This window comes from Scyliorhinus torazame, chromosome 14 (assembly GCF_047496885.1).
Source record: "Scyliorhinus torazame isolate Kashiwa2021f chromosome 14, sScyTor2.1, whole genome shotgun sequence".
Lineage (NCBI taxonomy): Eukaryota > Metazoa > Chordata > Chondrichthyes > Carcharhiniformes > Scyliorhinidae > Scyliorhinus > Scyliorhinus torazame.
This window is the reverse complement of record NC_092720.1, coordinates 185,228,960-185,251,283: the sequence shown is the minus strand read 5'-3', so window position 1 is coordinate 185,251,283 and position 22,324 is coordinate 185,228,960. Positions and strand designations below refer to the sequence as shown.

The 22,324-nt window shown below is 43.5% G+C and overlaps 1 protein-coding gene across 2 annotated transcripts in view; it reads right to left on the bottom strand.

Annotated features, from left to right (window-relative positions):
• The window catches only part of LOC140390267 (complement C4-like), a 184,481-nt gene that overhangs the window by 99,754 nt on the left and 62,403 nt on the right, over positions 1-22,324 (bottom strand). For both annotated transcript variants that reach the window (XM_072475283.1, XM_072475284.1), the window contains 6 exons: positions 22,017-22,087; positions 21,293-21,432; positions 16,368-16,580; positions 8,046-8,097; positions 7,130-7,213; positions 1,175-1,378 (listed from right to left, as the gene is read on the bottom strand). In XM_072475283.1, the coding sequence (XP_072331384.1) occupies positions 1,175-1,378; positions 7,130-7,213; positions 8,046-8,097; positions 16,368-16,580; positions 21,293-21,432; positions 22,017-22,087 (764 nt within the window). The remainder of the gene's footprint in view (positions 1-1,174; positions 1,379-7,129; positions 7,214-8,045; positions 8,098-16,367; positions 16,581-21,292; positions 21,433-22,016; positions 22,088-22,324) is intronic.

The following is a 22,324-nucleotide window of genomic DNA, read 5'->3' as shown; positions in this document are numbered from 1 at the left end:
GGTGTCAATCTTGAGGGCATGTGGGGGTGTGGAGGCAGCATTTGGGGCTGGAGGGTGTCTCGATGTGGGCATTGATTTGTGGCAATGATCGGTTTGGCCCGGGGCGGCTGAATGTGAGGTTTCGGGGTGGTGGCAGGCTGGAATCGAGTGATTCAGAGACCTGTTTATGGGGGTAGTACGCGAAGGTGGAGGAACTGGAGGAAGAGACCGAGTCGCCCAGCAGGAATGGTTTGAGGTATCTACAGGTTCAGTATTTCGTGAGGGGAGAGATGCCGTCTTTTCATGGGCTACTGCTCATGGGGTGCATGGTTATGTATTGTTGAAGGAGGTAATAGGGAGGGGAACAGGGAAGGTGTTTAACGTACTTCACAGGATACATATGATGGTAAGACGGAAGAGAGTTTATTTGAGGGGGTAGAGGTTAGATGTGGCGGTGCGCGGGGAGGCCCTTGAATCACATCCACACATTCAGGGCATGTCCGAAGCTAAATGTGTTCTGGCAGGGGTTTGCGGACGTAATGTCTGAGGTGCTGGGGTCTGGGGGGGGGGGTGGGGGGGGGGGGTGTTTGTAGCTGGCCCTGAATGAATCCAGAGGTAGCGATATTCGGGGTGTCCTAAGACCCGGAAGTTCAAGGGGCGAGAGAGGCGGATGTTTTGATCTTTGACTCCCTGATAGCCCAGAGATGGATGTTGCTTGGATGGAGGGACTTATTGCCGCAAAAGGCTTATGGGCAGCTGAGTGGGTGTTCAAACCCATAAAAGGGTTTTAATGATCAAATAAAGACAAACTTTTTCGAGTGCCAGAAGGCCGGTGACCCGAGAACGCACATGAAATGTATTCGCAAACGACCACGAGAAAGGATAGGGAAGGGAGCTGTTATGAGCTAGAAGGCACTGTCTGATAAAGTGCCACCAATATAATAAAGAAGACCATTCAAAAGCGCATTTGATAAATACTTAAATAAAATAGTTTACAAGACTGAGGTAAAATGTAGAGCAATGGAATAAACGGATAGTTACTTCGAACACCTGGAAGAAGCAAAGTCTTTGTGTATTTGAATGCTTTCATAATTTGATGTCACTTTGTTCAAATTAAGGATATCCCTTGTATTAATTCTGAGTAACATTTAAGACATGTTTACATGCAGCCGAATGACAGTTATGCATACTTCACCTGCTTTAATATGCCCGCGCGCTTCATCTTTCCGTTCAGCTTTCAGAAAAATCCATTGGTTGCTTTTGTCCAGGTAATTAACCGCAAATACAGTTGGTGCCAATCGAGATGTCGTTTGTTCGGTGCACCCTGATGGCAATTGAATTAGCCTATCAATTCCTTTCGGCGATAGGCAGTTCTGCACCGATTCTCCCAGAATGTCACCTAATAAAGGGCATAATTAATGAGGCAATGAAAGGAATGGAGAATGCTAAAAGCGATCTTTTTAAACCATTAAAAATACTGGGGGGAAGCCCTACCCTCGTCAACTCGGAATTGTTTCAAGAAAGGATTCGGCAACTGTTTCAAATTGATCAAACTGAAAATTTCGATAACTACAGCCACCAAGTAGGAATTAATTGTTTTAATTAATAAATTGAAATTAATTAATTGGAAGGGTGTTAAACGGAAGATTGTAATCAATCGCTAGCCATTCGCTTTGAAGAGAGCAATGCTGCAGTCACAGACCCATTACTGTACCATTGCCAGATGATTGTTAAGGAGTGAAGCGTAATGATTTCCTGGGAAATTTGGCTGGATATTTGTTGGATATTCAGCTAAACTTAATATTAAACTCTTTATTAGTGTCTCAAGTAGGCTTACATCAACACTGCAATAAAGTTACTGTGAAAATCCCCGAGTCGCCACATTCCGGCGCCTCTTCGGGTACACAGAGGGAGAAATCAGAATGTCCAATTTACCTAACAGCATGCCCTTAGGGACTTGTGGTAAAAAACAGGGTACCCGGAGGAAACCCACGCAGACAGAGGGAGCACGTGCAGACTCCGCACAGGCAGAACCCAAGACGGGAATCGATCCCGGGTCCCTGGCGCTGCGAAACAACAGTGCTGAGCACTGTGCTACTGTGTTAAACTTAACCATAATCACACACATACAACCACACAGACACACACAAACACACACAAACATACACACACACAAACACATAAAAGCAGATAAAAACACACAGACACACAAATATACACACTCAAATACACATACCCACGCAGGTGCAAACACACACAAATGCACACATGCACACAAAAAACACGCACACACAAATGTGCACACGTAAAAACCATGCAACCAACACCAGAACATTGAATGGAATCTACTGGCAACTCTGAGGGGTTACATTTCCACTGAACCTACGATCGAGGCGGATATGTGGAGCAGGGGGAAGGTGGAGTGAAGGTAACGTTCGGTCTTCTAAATCTGAGGGGCATTAATTCTATTTGAAGTTGTTTGAACAGCGGCATCAGCGTGGTGAAGGAAAGGGGAAAAATATGATGCCAGGCTACCCCAGTTGCATACACTCTCATGAAAGACTGGGATGTTGGACACGTTCCATCACCTTCTGGTAGCTATTGTGGAGTATTAGAATACATTTCTCATGAGTTCACCTCCCCTGGAGTACATTATAAAATCGAAAGGCAATGCATGCCTGAGAGTCTATCGGTTGCAGAAATGTTTCTCTTTAACATTTACCAACAGTTTTTTTATTTGTTCACTTTTGCTGGAGGCGGTCATTGCTATGACTTGTGTTGCTCACATGTTGATTGCCACATTGCAACCCAAGTCTGATTGTTGTCCAGGTATTTTTACAATATATATTTTTATTAATATTTTACATTTTGTACACTGTACTCTTCCCCATATATAGTTCTGGCTGGTCTGATCCCCTGAAGACTGCCCCTTTTGTTCACAGCTCCACCCTCACACCTACAACCTTAGACATTGCTTAGAAAAAGGCTTTCCAGAACCCGACATGTCTGGGGCAGGCACAGAACATGTGGGCGTGGTTGGCCAGGCCTCCCATGCACCGTTCACATTTATCCTCCACTTCCCAGAAGAACCTGCTCATTCGGGTTCTTGTCAAGTGGGCTGTATGGACCACTTTTAGCTTCATGAGAATTAGCCTTGCGCAGGAGTAGGTGGCATTGGGGCTAATCAGTGCTTCGCTCCAGCCTGAGGAGGCTCCAAACTGTCCCAGGAGCTTCGTAATTTCTTTCATGCCATTTTGTGTGTCCGAGATGTAGACGACCCGGTCATCCACATAGAGTGGGAGTCTGTGCTCTCTTCCTCCTCTTTGGATTGCCATCCAGCCTCCCACCTCTCGCAGGACGATTACCAGCGGCTCGATTACCAGGGCGAACAAGTGCAGCTGGACGTATTCAGAGATGGTGGTCCGAACGTTCACCTTGGGCCGTTGTATAGAATTTTCACCGATGAGGTGAGCTCTGTCCCCAGCCCAAACTGCATTTGTACCTCAATGAGCTACTTGCACTCGACACTGTTGAAGGCATTCTATGCGCCCAGGTAGACGACCACCTCTGGTGTTCTCTACCGGATGGAACCAGTATCACATGCAGTGTCTGATGTTCGCAGTTAGCTATCTATTGTTAACAAAGCCTGTCTGATCTTCTGCGTCCACCTCTGGCACGCAGCTCTCCAGTCTCTTGGCCAGGGCTGTTGTGAGTATTTTTGCGTCCACATTGAGCAGCGAAATTGATCTGTACGTTCCGCATTCCATCGGGTCTTTGTCTTTTTTGGGGAATCAGTGATATCGTGGTTACTGTTGAAGGCAGGCTGCCCCGCTTTAGTGAGTCTGCTAACATCTCCCGTGGGTGCGGGGCGAATGCTGGCATGAATGTTTTGTAAAGGTCTACCAGGAATCCATTGGGTCTCGGCACCTTCCCCACCAGCATGAAATTGATACTCTCCATGACCTCTCCTATTCCGAGTGATGCTTCCAGCTCCCTGCATCTATCATCTCCCACGATTGGCATGTCCAATCCATCGCAGAACCATTTCATCGGAGCCCCCGTCAGGGTGCTCAGAGGTGTATAGTCCCTGATAGAAGGCTTTGAATGCTTCTTGACCATTTTTCTTTCGGCTAACAGTCTGCCTCTGCTGTCCTTTATCTGGGCTGTTCCTTCGTGGCTGCCTAATTTCTCAGCTGGTGAGCCAGCAAGCGGCTAGCCTTGTCTTCATGCTCATGGAGTTGGCACACTGCTTTCCTGGAGGACGGCAGGTTAAAGTCAATTTCTGGTTTTTGCTTCGCCCCCCGAAACTCTAATGTCGGGGCCATGGAGAGCTGTCTGTCGACCTCCAGTATGGAGTAAATAAGTTGCTGCCTAGCCACCCTCTCTTTCGTATCTCTACGAGCTTTGTAGGCAATAATTTCTTCTGTAATCACAACCTTCAGTACCTCGCAGAACGTGAAAGGTGAGACTTCCCCATTCCGGTTGTTCATAACATATTACCTATAGTCTATCATGTGTTCCGACTGAAGGCCTTGTCAGCCAAGAGGGCCGTGTCCAACCTCCATTTGGGACTTTGGGCAGGGCTCCTCTGCAACCTCTCATCCATGTTGTGTGGAGCGTGGTCGGAGATTACAATCACGGAGTATTGGACTCTGACTATTTCCGGAAGCAATGATTTCCCCGCTACAAAGAAGTTGATGCGGGTATAGACCTTGTGTACTGGTGAGAAGAACAAGAATTCCTTCTCACCTGGGTCCACTGCCCCCATCTGCTCCATCAACGTCCCGAGTTCCTTAGCTGTGCCAGCTCCGTTGGTATACTCTCTATCTGTTCCTCACCAACCCCCGCGCTCTGCTCTCTCGCCCCTTCCTTCCTATGAACTAATTTCACTTTCTCTCTGTCTTCCTCACTGTTGCCTCGTTTGCGGTTTGTGCAGTCGGTTTTTATGGACGAACTCGTCCGCCTCTGCGGGGGTACTAAAATTGTGCTCTTTGTTTTGGCTGTGAAAACATCGCGAATCTAACATTGTTTCTGCGCAGAGCTGTATTCGCGTGGTTAAATTTTGCTCTGCCCTTCTCCAGGTCAGCCCCGATGTCTTGATATATATATCCTTATCTTCTGTCCGCCCCGATGACTTTCTTTCGTCTACTGAGTGCAGAGCAGGATCCTATACCGATCCTGGTATCTGTGCAGCTTGGCTAATGTCGCGCTAGTCTGCTCCCCGTCATTGGGCTTTGTTCGGAGCGACCTGTGGACCCTGTTGATTACTGGCGGCTTGGTGAAGGTGTCCCTTCCAACCAAGTGGCCCAGAATCTCGACCACGTGGTTGGTTGGGTCTCTGCCCTCAAGTCCCACTGGTAGGCCAACTATTGAAATATGTTGTCGCCCGGACTGGTTCTCCTGGTCTTCGACCTGCCCTTTCAGGCTCCCTGGGTCGCCAGCAACCATTTTATCTCGGCGTCCAGGGCAACGGTTCGCTCGCTCTGATCCAGCAATACCTTTGCGAGTGCCTGCATAGTTTCCTGCTGGGCGTCCAGCCTGCTTCCCATGTTGTTGAGCAGCATCTGCATGGTGGCCAGCGCCACCGCTGCTGCAGGGTGACTGCTGGTTGGATCTCCTGTTTAATCTCGTCCTTCACCGTCGTTAGTTCCTTAGTTAGAAACGTCCATCCAACTCCTCCTGTGGGGAAGGGGAGAGGGTGGTGGGGGTAGGGGGGGGGGGGGGTAGGAGGGAGTCCGCTCTCCTGATCGCCGGCCTCCCTCTCTCGGGTGTGGCTGGGGACCTCACGCCTCATGGGTCCACTTACCCGCCAGCTCGCTGCTCCTGCCCTTTTTCACAGTTTCTGACTTCCCTGCGGCCTCTCTAGCTACTACTTCCAGGCATTATTTTCCTCTCTGTTGTAGTTGTGGGTGAGGGGATGAATGAGTCCGATTTTCTGGGCTAAGTTAGGCCGAAATAGCAACCTGAAGTGCGAGTGCTGAGCACATCCCCGTCATCTGAACGTTGTCCAAGTCTTGACCATGTAAACACGGACTCCTACTGCATGTGTGAAGTGTATTGAAGACTCAGTTCATCAACAAACACGCCACTTCTCACTTTATGATTGACAGGTCATTGATGAAGCAACTGGAGATATTTTGGTCTCGTTTTACCCCAAGGCAACCTGCAGTCTTGGACCCGATTTGATTGAAATCCTATAACCAGGGGACATATATAGGTAGACTCTGAAACATGTTTTCCTTTGACCACCAGCACTACCAACCTCAAATAGCATTCTACCAGAATCATGTCTTCCTCTTCTGCTTTGCAGAGCAAATTTGAGATTCCTTTCTAGCATGGCAACAAACAATGGAGATTTTTTCTTCTTCTCATTCTTGTTGATTATGATTGCTCTATAATGCCACATGTAGTTAAATGCTAAGTTAGTGTCATGGACTTTGCCTAATCTCAACGGTGAGTCAGTGTATCCATCAGAGTTAAATAAGTTTGACATCCTTCATCCTAGTGCCTATTTTAGTACAGTAAGCTATTAATATGAACGGAAAATCAAAACTGATAAAATGATTCAGAATTGAGAGAGTCGTGTCTCACGGGGCCGAGGTCCCAGGTTCAATCCCGGCTCTGAGTCATTGTCCGTGTGGGGATTGCAAATTCTCCACGTTTCGCCCCCACAACCCAAAAGGTGTGCAGGGTAGGTTGATTGCCGACGCTAATTTGTCCCTTAATTGGAAAAAATGAATGGGGGACACGAAATTTATCTTAAAAAAAAGAGGATTTCCAGAGAGAGACGTACTTTATGTATAGATGTGCGGAGCCGTGCTACAGGTCCATTCTAAATATTTCTAAATGTTTAATCGCACTAAAAATGTATCTGCCACATGAGCCCAATTGGCCCTGAAGGGAATCTCTGTAACATATAACATTGACAAATAATAATCATAAAATAAATCTATAAGTTCTGGTGATCGATGATGTAACAATATATTACTTGGAATGTAACAGCAACTTATACTAATTTCTATTTTATAGAAAATAGCAACGACAAATAAGAATTTTAGGAAAGATTAGTCAAGTTTCATTGATAAACAAAGATAACCCAGAATGATATCTAATATTGGAGTTGCTCCTTCAACAGCAAAGTATTAATTACCTCTTGCGCGAACATAAAGGTAGGACTTGGTGTCTGGAACCATATTGGAAGGAACGTCTCCAAGTATTTGATAGGATCGTTTCACTAATAAGAAAAATATAAACCTTCATGAAGCAGGTAAAAGTGTTTGTTATTGCAGATGTAGGGCTGGATTCTCTGATCGCCACCGACAAAATCGCGTTCGGCAATCGGCCGGAGAATACATCTTTACGCCTGAGTAGGGGGCAGTGCCATTTTTGCGATGCTACGCCGCCTCAAAATCGGCGTGCTCCTGGATACACTGCATGCCGTATGGGCGGCCTCAGGACGTCACCTGAGGCCCTCCCTCGATGCTCCATCCCCGGTGGGCCGACTTCCCGATGGCAACATTTGCGTGTGCTCACACCGTTCGGGGACCTCGCGTGGCAGCTGCAGACTGAGTGCAGCGTCGCCACAGTCGGGGGGAGACATTCCACTGGCAATGGGGGACTTCAGCGGGGACTGGTGGGGGGTGGACCGGGGGTGGCGAGGCTGATTACAGGGGAGACATTTTTGGCAGGCCGGGTCCGTGCTAGGTGGGCACCATGTTGCACCGCGCAGTCGCCGCCGTGCGCATGCATGGCCACTGACCCGGCCATTCTCCGGCCGTATCCGCAGGTAAAGCCGGGTCCTTTAAGCTCTCCGGCTGTTAGTCCCCCACTGGATGGAGGAGCGGTGCGCGGTGGCGCTGATTTTCTGGTCATAAGCCAAGACGGATTCTGCGGACATAGCCGCAGGATCGAAGGATCCAGCCTGTAATATTTTGAATGTCTGTTTCCTGTTGGTTAAATTATTAAACTCAAGTATTATCATGAAGCCAATCAGGCCACCCTCTATGAGTATATATTTATGCTATCACTTACATTAAAATTGGTTCTAAAAACAAAACGATACTTGCCAAGTGGGTCAATGGAAATGCTTTTATCTACAGTCTTCAGGACTCCTTCTCCCTATATCAAAAAATGAGGAGATGCTCAACTGTAATGTCAAAAAGAAACTATTGATGGAGCAGCAAATAACGAGAAGCATTATGGCACTGAATAATAGAAGCACTAGGGCACTGAAAAATAGTTTAGACGGTTGATTGGTCACCTTTTAAAAAATACATTAAAAGTAGTACCGTCGCCTTTGAAGCCAAAGACCGCTGAAAACTGGATCCTCATTTTTTCATGCCAATGATTCTATTTGTAATTAATCCTTGGTGAGTTTTCATCTTGGGCCTAGTGATACTATCACTGGACTGGACTAATAATCCAGGGACCAGGCTTCAAATCCTGCCACGCCAGATGGTGAAATCGAAATTCAAGGAAAATTTGGAATTCTAAATCTAATGATGACCATTGCCTGGTTCACTGAAGTCCTTGAGGGAATGAATCCGCCGACCTACATGTGATGTGCTTCTAGATGCTCTTCGAAACGGCCTCAATTGCTGTCCATTTATGTCAATGCAGAGAACATTATAGCAGGCTATAAAGCCAGTATTGGGCTGCCTGCCATCTCTGATTGACCAAAACGTAGGGTAAAGGTGTCAAGAACCTCAAGCCACAGTGCGATCAGCTTGCAGGGTTCTGCAACTATTTCACATAGTGTGGCAAACAACATCAAAATATTAAATCTAAGAGCAGGAGTAAACCATTTGGCCTATCGAGCCTACTCTGACATTCAATTGATCATAGCCGATCCTGTATCGCAACACCACACGCTCTCCTATTATCCCTTGCCGTATTCAGTGTCCAGAAATCTCTATATTTATTTCTTAAATGCATCCAATGACTTTACTGTTGCAGCTTTGAGTGCTAGAGAATTCCACACGTTCACCATCATCTGACTGAAGATGCTTCTCCTCACCTCAATCCTAAATGGCCAGCCCCTATCCTGAGACTTTGAACTCTTTCTCTGGACATCCCCGGTGCACCCCCTCCACCCCATCAACCAGCGGCAACATCCTCCCTGTATCAAACCTGCCCAGCCCAGACAGAATTTTACAGGTTTCACTGAGACCTGCTCTCGTTCTTCTAAACTCCAGTGAATATCAGTCCAGTCGATTCAGTACTCGAAGACGGCAATCCTGCCAGTCCATGAATCAGTCTGGTGAAGGTTCGCTGTAGTCCCTCTATGTCAAGTATATATTACGCTTTGAAAGGAGCGCAAAACTGAACACAATACTCCACATGTGGTCGCTCAACGGTCATTGAACTCAAACCCTCTTGCAATGAAGGCAGATATACCACTCGCCTTCTTTACTTCTTGATGTACCTGCATGCTTGCTTTTAATCGCGGGTGTTCAAGGGCACCCAGCTCCTTTTTTAAATATCAACATTTCACAATGTATCACCTTTAAAATAATACTCTACTGTTCTGTTTCTCCTACCGAAATGGATAACTTTACACATATCCACGTGGTATCTGCCATGTATGTGTCAAGTTACTTAACTTGTCTAATTCGCTAAGAATCCCCTGAACATCCTCCTCAGCACTCACAATTCTACCTCGCTTTTTGTCGTCAGGAACTTGGAAATATTACACTTCCAAAAGTTAAGTCTCAGGACTGAAGACACAATACAGCCATTTACAATAAGATATGTTATGAGAAAAGCAAAATGAAACATTAAGAAATGGGTGCATCTAGTAAGAATTGTGCTCTCGATAGAGGATTCTTAATTATAAATGGGCTCATGTGTTGGTAGTTTCAAAATCACCAGTTTAGGTGTGATTATTATTTTGTAATTTGAATTAATGTGTTCTTAAGCATTTTCTGCTGAAATTGATCTGAGCCATTTTAATAAAAAAAGCTAAACCAGTGTTACTGTGAACCTGCCAGTTTAGTTAAATAGACAGTCTAAATTGTGAGACAATTAAGAAATAAATTAATTCATTCGTCGATGTGCTAGAAAGGCAGGCACTGAACATTGGAACAAAAATGTTTCTGAAATTTTAATTCTTAGCATAATAGCACTTGATTATTAATACGGACTTTGAAAGTGCTGTGAGAAAAATATTAATGGGCATTTCTCTGGCCACAGAAGAAGGATAACATGCATGTTAACCTTGACTCGGAGAAAGACTAAATAAGCTCTTGTCTAAAGGACTGCAACTCCAAATGAGAAACAGGCATGTTGGTCAATCATTGCACCTCAAAATCAGAGATATAGCTTGACAAATAGCATTGTCTTAAAACTGAGACAACATGCATAATTAGATAAAAACTACTGGGTTAATTCTTATTTGACTATTAACAAGTTATCGACCAATCGGCTATTTTTCCAACAATTGGCTAAGTTGGAGCTCCAATATTTTAGGGTTTAAAAAAGGAGCCCCGAGAAGCCATTTTCAATGAAGAATCACAGAGGCAGAACGGCAGGGAGAGATGTGAAGAGAGATGTAAAGAGGAAGATATGGGTAGAGATGGGAAGAGAGTGATGTGCTGAAAACTGTTTTCGATGTCGGAACACTTCACGACTTTGTCTGAGAAGGGTGGTGAGAAGCCTGATCAATTGTTTAAGTTAAGCTTTCTCTGCTGACTGTTGTTAATGAAACTTTATTTTTTATATTTATGACTTGTTACCTTTTTAATGGGCACCGTACGAAGTCTCACAACACCAGGTTAATTTCCAACAGATTCCTTTGGAATCACTAGCTTTCGTTTCACAGCTCCTTCACTCACCTGAGGAAGGAGCTGAGCTCCGAAAGCTAATGTTTCCAAATAAACCTGTTGGACTTTAACCTGGTATTGTAAAACTTCTTACTGTGCCCACCCCAGTCCAACGCCGGCATCTCCACATCATGACATTTTAATGGTTAAACTTTCTGAATTGATCATTTGAAGTATTATTTCTTGCCATATGGTTAAGTCTCGAAAATCTGATGGGGTGTACAATTGGGAGGTTATTGCAAACAAGTGAACCCCATAAATATTAGATTTTAGAAATAAATCAGACAAGGTCAATAAATTAGATACAGATTTAAAAAACAGTTTAAGTGGCAACCGGCGACAGAGATGTGACTAAGATTGGGCACTTTAGTAAAAAAACATCTAATGAACAATAACAGGCATTAAGATGAAGCATATCGCCTCAGTACCAAGTTCAACTAGCTTGTTTATCTGGAAAGCAGTTTGAGTTGCTTCGTTCTGAATGCTGATTTTAAACAGACGAGTTTGATTCCAGGAAGTCATTGATTTTACTCAATGCAAGGTTGTCATTAAAATGCCATCAAAATGCATGGATCTTTCAGGGTATGATGCATATCGTTGTGCTCTCTCAAGTGATGTTATTCTCCAATACAAAGAAGAGATTCTTTGGAACAAGAATTGGAACAAGGAAAACAACTACATTCAAAGCATGTAGTAGACCATTCTAGCCCCCCAGAACAAGAGAGGGGATATTATTACAACAGCAGGGTCATAGCATTGCCACGGCTACTAAGACAGTTGCGAAATTTGTCCTTCATTGCCAAAGGGATGGAGTTTAAGACTAGGGAGGTTATGCTGCAATTGTATAAGGTGTTAGTGAGGCCACACCTGGAGTATTGTGTTCAGCTTTGGTCTCCTTACTTGAGGAAGGACGTACTGGCACTGGAGGGTGTGCAATGGAGATTCACTAGGTTAATCCCAGAGCTGAAGGGGTTGGATTATGAGGAGAGGTTGAGTAGACTGGGACTGTACTCGTTGGAATTTAGAAGGATGAGGGGGGATCGTATAGAAACATATAAAATTATGAAGGGAATAGATCGGATAGATGCGGGCAGGTTGTTTCCACTGGTGGGTAAAAGCAGAACTAGGGGGCATAGCCTCAAAATAAGAGGAAGTAGATTTAGGACTGAGTTTAGGAGGAATTTCTTCACCCAAAGGGTTGTGAATCTATGGAATTCCTTGCCCAGTGAAGCAGTAGAGGCTCCTTCATTAAATGTTTTTAAGATAAAGATAGATAGTTTTTTGAAGAATAAAGGGATTAAGGGTTATGGTGTTCGGGCCGGAAAGTGGAGCTGAGGCCACAAAAGATCAGCCATGATCTAATTGAATGGCGGAGCAGGCTCGAGGGGCCAGATCGCCTACTCCTGCTCCTAGTTCTTATGAAAGTGGGCGGGCATAAGCGGATACTTTCACAAGCTGAGGAAGAGATTGGATGTCTTAATCTGAAATAGCATGACTCTCAGGCCCCTTTTAGGGAACACTTGAAGGAAGCGAGAGCAGAGATGTGCCATTCCCATTCTGGATCCAAAATATATGTGTTAGAAGAAGAGTTGGAGGGACGGAATAATTGAAACACTGCAATGAGTCATGGAAATTCCTTTCCACAGCATCCAGTCCCAGGTTTTCCATAAGACCCTAAAGTTTGTGTGCGATGCGCTCATCCTGACCTGCCTCCACCGACTAAATCAGGTAGAAAACGTATTGCATTAATCAGCAAGAACACAGATACGGATCCTGATGGACAGACTATAAGGCCGGAAGAAAGATCAACACCTGAGTCTCGTTCTAAATTATAGACTTGTGTCAAGGACCTGGGGAAGATTGATGATGCCTTAGTTGTTGAGAAGCGATTTTAGACCGGGCCATGCAGAGTTAGAAAATGATGATTTAAAGGTTATTATTGAGCGAGTTAAAATTAAAGGTAAAGTTAAAACGTAGACAATGAGTTAATGGTTTTATTTTTGCTGTTAATGTCTGGTAAGAGTTTATTATTTGTGCTTAGTTCGCTAGGAACAAAACATGTCGAAGTTAGACTGGGAGAGGTTCTATTTAGCTCTTCCCCTTTAATTTCGGCAGAAAGTTAACCCTTTCAGCGGACAATTGATTTAAAAAATACCTCCACACAGTTTTTGCACATTTAGTTGTAAATTCTGACAGATGAGGATGCACGACGTTTTAGACAGATGTGATGATATATGTGTTAACTCATTGGGTTCCTGACCAGAGCCACAATGGATTTTTGGATTCATTTTTGCAGGTACCGATAGATGCAATTCGATGTAACGAACGCGGGAAGATATTTAATGGGTTTTATTTTCAGTTGAGCAACGCCAATAAAATATGCAAACCCACTTCAAAAATGTTTGAGCAAAACATTTATTTTGGAGAACGAAACCCGAGAGAAGCCCAGCTCACAGTGAAAATGTCATCCAAATCATAGAATCCCGACAATGCAGAAGGGGGCTGCTCGACCCGTTGAGTCTGCACCGACCCTGTGAAGGAACACCCCAGCTAGTCTCACTCCCCCTCCCCATCCCCAACTAACCTTTTGACACTAGGGCGCAATTTAGCATGGCCAATCCACCTAATCTGCATATCATTGTGACTGTGGGAGCAAACTGGAGCATTCGGAGGAAAGTCATGCAGACATGGAGAGAATGTACAAACTCCACACAGTCACCCAAGGCTGGAATTGAAGCCGGGTCCCTGGTGCTGTGAGGCAGCTGTGCCACGTTGTGGTGAATGAGCAAGCAATATATGAGAATAACTGGAATCAACTATGACTATTTGATGCCTGTTTTAAATATGTGCTCAGACGATGTTTTGAACTGTAAAGCTTCTCCAGGGCTCACAAACGAGATACCATAGTAACTATTTCATGTATAAAATAGTATGAGGGAATAGAGGTGGTGGAAAGGTGCAACATCAAATGGAATTGTAATCATTCACATTGGGTGTACTTCAGTACAACAATTTGGTATTAATGTGAATTCTAGCGAAAGGAAAGCGAAGATGGCTCTAGTTAAATTTAGATTCCTCGAGGAGATATTTGCGTTCTTGCCTCGGAATCTCTTTCCATTTTACAGAGAATTTGATTGTTTGGCCAACTACTTGTAATATTGGGACTACAAATGGTGAGATGTACAAAGGCTTCGAAATGTTTTAATATGATCACCTGAGAGTCAGGAATGTGTTGGCATGATTTTGAGGTACTGCATAAGCGTTCAGATGTGTTACATGTGAAATAAGCAACAGATAAATCAGTTCAAAAATCGACTGGTTCAAAGGTCTGCAAATACTTAGTCGAATGCACTGAAAAACAGGTCTCCGTCGTGTGAAACAACGTGACAAACGGCATGAAATGGTAAGTATGGTCAGTAGAGTGCGACAACGTCCTTAAATCATTGAGGTACTTCTCCATAGATAAACTGTATTCAAAACAATTGGAATGATTTCATACACTCGATACTTGGCAAGGAAATCAAAGTTAAAGTAAAAATAATTTTGCATTGGGAGAAATGAAGGTTAGGATGTAATGATGCAGAATAAGAAATCTCCACAAATTGGATACAGCTTCAAAGAAAGACGGAGCTGGAGGATCTTTTCAGTTAATTTCGTTTGATTTGGCAGTTAAGACATGAATAATGATGTGTAAAAACTTCAAATTAGGAATAATTTTGTAATTTTGTGAAATAATAAATAGTACACTTTATTTTGCTACAGATAGAACCATAGAATCCATACAGTACAGAAACTCTGCACCGACAGATACCCTACCTAGGCCCTCTGCCCCGCCCTATCCCCATAACACGACCTAAACTGCACTACCCTGGACATTAAGAGCCAATCCGCATAATCTGCACCCCTGTAGACTGTGGGAGGAAACCGGAGCACCCGGAGGAAACCCAGGCAGATATGGGGAGAAAGTGTACATTCCACGCAGTCATCCAAGGCCGCAATTGACATCCGGGTTCCTGGTGCTGTGAGGCAACAGTACTAACCACTGTACCGCCGTGTGATGTATATACTGGTACATCCTGATATAGACCACATTACAGAAATGTTCTTCAAGATCAAGATCCAGCGAACAGGGATGGAGCCCTGGAACCAATGCCACCTGCCAAAGCACAATCTGACTGGACCAATATTGGTAATTTCACTGGATTTTCATGTAACTATTCTGACAGGACTGTTAGTTGTAAAAACAAAACAGTCGTCAATGCAAGCTAAAGCCCCAGGTTACAAATGATGATCAGAATTGTCGTCACCAGGTGGCAGTCAGATTTGTACTGTTGGTTTGGGCTGGAAGTAATTTCTGATACCTGTGAGAACCCCATGAAGTAAAACGAATAGCGAGGGATCAATATATATTGCCGATGTGCATTTCACTCTCAACCTGAGGACTGTTGATACTTTCAAAAATCATTTTTAATTTGGCTATAATTCTGTAGTTTGAACTAATATGTCCTTAAGCATTTTCTGCTAAAATTGATGGAAGCCAGTTATTGGAAACCAGCAGATTAGTGAAGTAGACAACATTAATTGTGAGACAAATATAGAATAATTAATTCATTAATAGATATGTTAGAAAGGTTTGAACTATAATTTGGAAGACAAATATTTATGACATTTTAATCTCAAGCATATTACTTCTTAACACTTGTTATTATTAATACAGGCTATTAACATGCCGTGAGTGAAGTAATACCGTTCACTTTTCTGGCCACAGAGTCAAGAGAAAGCATAAATGTTAGTCTTGACTCGGAGCAGGATTGAATAGGCCCTTCAATAAGGGATATCAAGTCCAGATTACAGAAAGCTATATTGACCGATTATTGCTCGCCACCCAAGCTTACCTCAAGAAAATAGATATAGCTTGAGTAAAATCATTGTGTTAAAGCTGAGACAACATATGCAATTATCTAGAAACCATCTGGATAATTATTATTTCGTTTTTGAAACATTTTCGATCAATTGGCTATTTTCCCAACAATTGACTGAGGTGGGCTATCAATATTTTATGGTATAGAAGGGTCTCCAGAAGCGATTTGGGGTCAGGACAAACAGAAGCAGAGAGAGATGTGAATAGAGATAGAAAGAGAAAGATGTGGGTAGAGATGTGGAAAGAGTGATGATAATGGAGTGGTGCTGAGAACTGTTTTCGATATTGTCACTTCACGAGATGGTCTGGGAAGGGTGCTGCGCAGCTTGCTCAACTACTAAAGTCAAGCTTTCTCCTCTTACTGTTAATCAATGCAGATTTCTGATAATTGAAAGTTTGCTTTTTGTCTTTCTGACGTATTGCCTTGTGAATGTTTAATAAACTTGCTCAATACATCGGTTAACGTGTTCTTTCTTGCCATATGGTTAAGTCTCTAGAACCTGATGTAATTTACGTGTGTGTGTGGGGGTGGGGGGTGGGGGTGGGGGTGGGGGGTATCAATAGATCATATAAATAATAAAAATGTACTTCAAACATATATATGCTGCAGAAAAGACCAAAGAATGTGCTGAATAATTTCCACTCACCAGTACATTCAGTTTCCTGGTAACGGCATCAGTTATTATTATATCACCGATGCTATATGCAATCACAGTAATTGGAATATTGCCAATGGCAAGTGGGACAACAGAGAAGTATAAGGGATAGGCAGAGTTTTTTTGAACAGTCACAGTTCTTCCATGTTTCTGGTTTGTGGCCGGACTACAAAGATTATCCATGGCCTTCATAGATACATTCACCTGGTTATAATATAAAACGAGACATATGATTAAAATGGATGACAATGGATGGCAATTCAGGCATTTACGAAGCAAACAGCGACATGTGGCAGAAATTGGATTGACATACAAGAACAGAGAATCAATCACCGCTCAGTTCACTTTAGGTCTGAGAATATTTCCAAGCTGCTAGTTCTAAGAGTCAATGTTACTTCCTTAAGTTAAGTCGCATTTAAGACGACTGAGTTCACATTTCATGCAAAACTGACAGTTAGTTGTATTCAACATCAAAGTTCACACTGCCTACCCTACCCCTTGTGCACTATCAACCGACTTTCTAGAGGGGTTCTTTCTTTATATCTGCAACATTTTCTGTTCTGCTGGTAAACGGCTGCATTGACTTCGTCACCCCGAACGCAAATGTTGAAATATGAGCGAGCTGCAGTACCAGCAGGTAATGGGAAATAGGCCTTGTATTTATGTTGCTGCTTTTACAGCTTCATGCCATCCCAATGTGTCTAACAGCCAGTGAAGTACTGTTTCAGACACCATGGTAACTTGCAAAGCCAGCATTCCGACTTCGTGCCACCATCTCTCACAAGCAACAGGGACAAAAAGACATTTTGGGGGGGGGGGGGTTGTTGCTTGAGGGATGGACAATGAAGTCACCCTCTCTGCTCTTCTTTGCTGGAATGCCATGGGCTCTTAATAACGCACCTTGGAGTGCACCTGCCCTTCTGCAAGACTCCTTGTTATGATCTTGAAACCCTCACTTCTGAGGTATTATAGCAAAGTGGCTGGCTAACAACCGAAGCAATCAAATGGGAAACCCGCAGTAGAACCTCCCGAGTGTCACTGCGACATTAATTAAGTCAGAACGAAAGTAAACTGAGTGACCTGATGACATGGACATATACACACATACGAACTCGGAGCAAGAATAGGCCACTCACCCCTCTCGGGCCTGCTGCACCATTCAATAAGAACATGTCTGATGTGACTTTAGCTTCAAAATCGCCCCCCCACCCCGGCTTTGATCATCTTTCACCCTCTTCTGCATCAAGAATCTGTCTACCTCTGCCCCAAGAATATTCAAGGACTCTGCCTGCATCACTTTTGAATAAGAGAATTCCAAAGTTAGAAACCACTGAGAGGAAGAAATCGCTTTGGGATGGTCCACTAAAATCACACCTGAAATATTTAACGTCCACCGAAAGCAGAAAAAAGTCTAGAATACAAATTTTAAACAGTACAAAAGGTCCAGAGTCACACTTCAGTGAAAAGGAGAACACTATGATTAAGGTTGCGCTTTATATCCAGATGTCAGAGACCAAGATTCAATTCGGGCCTTGGGTGACTGTGAGGAATTTCTAACTTCTCCCTGTGTCTGCATGCGTTTCCTTCGGGAGGAACAATTTCCACCCACAGTCCAAAGATGTGCAGGTTAGGTGGTCTAGTCATGCTAAAATTGCCACTTAGTATCCAAAGATGTGCAGATTAGGTAGGATTATGGGGATAGGGCTGGGATTGGACCTAGGTACGGTGCACTTTCTGGGGGTCAGTGCAGACTAGATGGGCCGACTAGCCCCCTCCTGCACTGTCGGCATTCTAGAAAAGGTTGGTGGGGAGAAGTACCAACTTTAACCCAAACCAACGTGTCACTGAGGAAGAAGTTAGTTATCTGTTTGGAGGCAAGAAACGCGAGTTGACTAAGAAAAGTCCTAAGACTGGAAAGATTTGTGAATAGCTCAATAAAAAATTATTACCAGAATTGTCCAGGCCTTGAACAAGGCTATGTGTTTGGTTGGCTGAAAATAAATTCTGGAAAGCTAAGCCCTTTAGTGATGTAATCGGTCCAGCGATAAAGCATTCACAAAGTATGTCGTACACATGACATTCAAACGCATGACAACTGTTGTTGGATAGGATTCCTGCACTGCTCAATGTGTATAAAGGAACAAATAATCTATCTGAAAGAGCGATGTCTTGGAATTTGTAGCGATGGTTCAGGTTGTCAAGGCTGTAGGTGGCGAAGGAAGGTTTAATGCAATTTGTGAGAGATACTTTTCTAGTACCAATTATTTAAAGTGAAATTGATCATTTCTGTTGATGCATCTTTCGCCGGTGAATATGTCTTTGGATTATATTCATTTTGGTTTGATTGCTTGAGTCGCGGTTCTAACAAATTAAATTATGGCCACAGATTGTTTCCACTGGAACTCTTTCCCTTTTCGTTTATCTGTTCCCACATGATGGCAACAGCTCAATACAAACAATCAGCACCGCCTCGTCTAACTTCCAAGCTATGTGTTGGTTCCAAACTCACAAGGCTGAAATGGGGCCACACGGTGGCACAGTAGTTAGCACTGCTGCCTCACATTGCCATGGACCTGAGTTCGATTTTGGCCTTGGGTGACATTGTGTGGAGTTTGCACGTTTTCCCCGTGTCTGCATGGGTTTCCTCCCACAGTCTCAAAAATATGCAGGTTACGTGTGTTTACAAGTATAGGGCATGGGAGTGGGCCTAGATAAGGTGTTCTTTCAGAGGGTCGGTGCAAACGTGATGGGGCGAATCCTTCTGCACTGTAGGGATTCTGTTGTAAAATCAGCAGCTTCACATTAAAACGTACGATAAGGAATATTAGGTTCAACAGTTGGTGGATCCGTACTATTTGTCTGCATTCTGACGAACCTAGCATTGAAGCCCAGACTGAGCTGTCAACGAAGTTGTGGATCCAAAATATATTGCAAAGGCTTGACCGTAAAAATAAAACATGGTGCTGGGGCGTGTTGTACGTTGGCATGAGAAATTAACGGGTGTTGCGCTCTTGAACATTAACGATCCCGTGGCACTTTTGGAAGAAGGGGAGGGGAGTTGTCCCTGGTGTTCTCGCCAAAATCTATCCCTCAATCAAAATTGCCGAACTCGCATTTGGATTTTTACTTTGCTCAATGCGGGCTTTTCAGAGCACGAATTTACTGTTTTGAACATTACAGCCAATGGCCTTACTTCAAAACTGCTTGCAAAAGTTGTCATTGCACTTTGGGATGATCTGAGGTGGTGAAGAGCGTGATACAAACAGATTTTTTGTCTGAGAAAGTTTAATAAGTCCAATAGACTAATCAACCACATAATATCACTGCATTGTGATCCAAATTTGAATGTTCCGTTGTCCAAAGACATTTTTTAAGTGGAAAAGAATGAAAAAAGATTGACATTAATCTACATATACTTTCCCAATTCACCTTAGAAAAAAACACAAACTAGACCACAAACTGATCACACACGAGTTTGTCACACTGGCCAGTTTTTGCATATTTTACAATTCAGCTAAAACAGGCAGCGGATTCTTTATCTATTATTTTGGGCTCAGCAGTAAAAGTAATAATTCGTGCCAAGCTTCTGTCCACTGTGGAGAAAATCGCCCTCAGTCTACTGAACAAATTGGCACACACAAAACACAGCTAATATCTCCAACTAAATAGGTGTTTTTTTCTTTAACATTATATTTCATTTGAATTGCGGCTTTGAAGCATTATACCTCTTCATACCTCTTCATTCACCTGAGGAAGGAGCAGCGCTCCGAAAGCTAGTGACATCGAAACAAACCTGTTCGACTTTAACCTGGTGTTGTAAGACTTCGGACTGTGCTCACCCCAGTCCAACGCCGGCATCTCCACATCAAAGCATTATAATGGGATTGGACCTCGATGAATATATAATTATCAATGTTTGCATGGGAAATCATATGATAACCTTGTATTTATTATTCCTGTCATATATTATACTTGCAATCAGCAGACCAGTTCGAGTCACCATATTGTAGGAAGGGCGTGAATGTATTGGAGAGGGGACTGTGGAGATTTAACAGGGTGCTTTCTGGGCAGGAGGGCCTGAGCTGTGAGGAAAGATTGGATGGGGTGGGGCTATTTTCGCTGGAGCAGCGAAGGTTGAGAGGAAACCCGATAGAGATGTATAAGATTATGAAGGGCATATTCTAGGGTGGATGCGAAGGCATTTTTTTTATCCATTAGCACCAGGGGTATATATTTAAATTAAAGATGTGGAAGGCAAAGAGGGGAGTTGAGGGAAACATTTTCACTCAGAGAGTGATGGGAATCTGAAACTTACTACCCGAAAGGGCGGTTGAATCAGAAAATCTTGTACCATTTTCCCCCCAATGATGAGGCAATTTAACATGGCCTACGCTGCACATCTTTGCGTTGTGGGGGTGAAACCCACGCAGACACGGGGAGAATGTGCAAACTCCACACACAGAGTAACCCGGGGCCAGGGTCGAACCGGGGTCCTGGGCACCATGTGGCAACAGTGCTTACCACTCCATCACCGTGCCGCCCAACTCTTGTACCATTTAAGAATTATTTAGATATTTAGCGTGCTGCCATTCAAGGCTATTGACTAAGAGTTGGAAAATGGCACTGTTGTTGCAGATCTTTGTTGACGTGCGTGAACACGATGGGGCAAATGGCTTCCTTCTGTGCTGTCAACGTCTATGTATCTATGGGGGAAAACATCCGGGTTTCGTGCACATGTATGTGGTCAGAAACAGGACAAGGAATTGTTGTTCCTACACGTGCCTTGACTGAAAATAAATGATGGTATTAGGGAATGTAAATTAGTTTTGCAAACAAATTATTTCATTCATCCCTTATCTGTTTACATGTTGAAATGGACCATTCATGCTCGCAATTCAGTATACTCCAGATCTTACCGTCAGATTTTCTTCGTGGTAATTGTATAATATTGCTCTAACTTCCAGTTGTTCATTTCTCTTGACTGAATATGGTAATCGCAAATATAAAAAAAACGCCTTGAAAACTTTCATCTTTATCGGCTCCGCAACACAGAACCCTTCGTGTAAAAATAACAATTTACGTACGTATTTTAGTAACAGATTGCATAACATCAGGGTTATGAAACGATTTGTGAAGAGTTACAAAATTCCCACACAAGCCCTGTTCGGAATTTTTGATATAGGAAATATTTTGATGCATTGAATCTATAATCCAAGTTTGCAGCATTTTAGTTTTCAAAATGATTGTTTCGCACATCGCGAAAGAAAATTAGGCAAGTATTTCAAGATGTGCCTCCGATACTAGCTTGCGCAAGTATGCGCATGAGGCGCAAATGTGCACATACTTGATTTGACAGCGTTCAAACTTAAGCGAAAAGATTCGTACCGACAGTATGGGGCGGAGTAAAAAGAGGGTATGCTAAGTCACCATTTTCTGTTTCATCTTCCCGTTCAAGAACGAGTTAGCACGCTTCTTCATTAATACAAACCTTTGCCATTCACAAATGGCTGGCAAAATAGGGTGTTGGTGCACACGGCGCTGAGGGCAACTGAACAAACTTTCACCCGAATTATAATCAGCAGCGTAATTTGATGTCGTTAGCATCACACAAGGATGCCTCTGACGAGCTATGTTTTTCACCTTTACTCTGAAACGTGCCAACCGCCTGAACTTCCCACGTTGTGATCGAATCGGGGACGGTAACCTGAAACCTAGAATCAATAACAATACACATAACAATTTAATTGATTAAATTGACGCCTCCCTCCCCGCAAGCTACGGCTTGTCTAAACAAAAAAGCCCTTTTATCTTTCAAGTCGCTCAGCGTGTTGACACCTGCAAAAACCGCGCATGGTTTCGAAACTCCTTCCAATCAGGTTAATATCAATCATACTGCACTACTGACTATTGTCAAGGTAATGTCTTTAAAACCGATCTAAATGCGATAA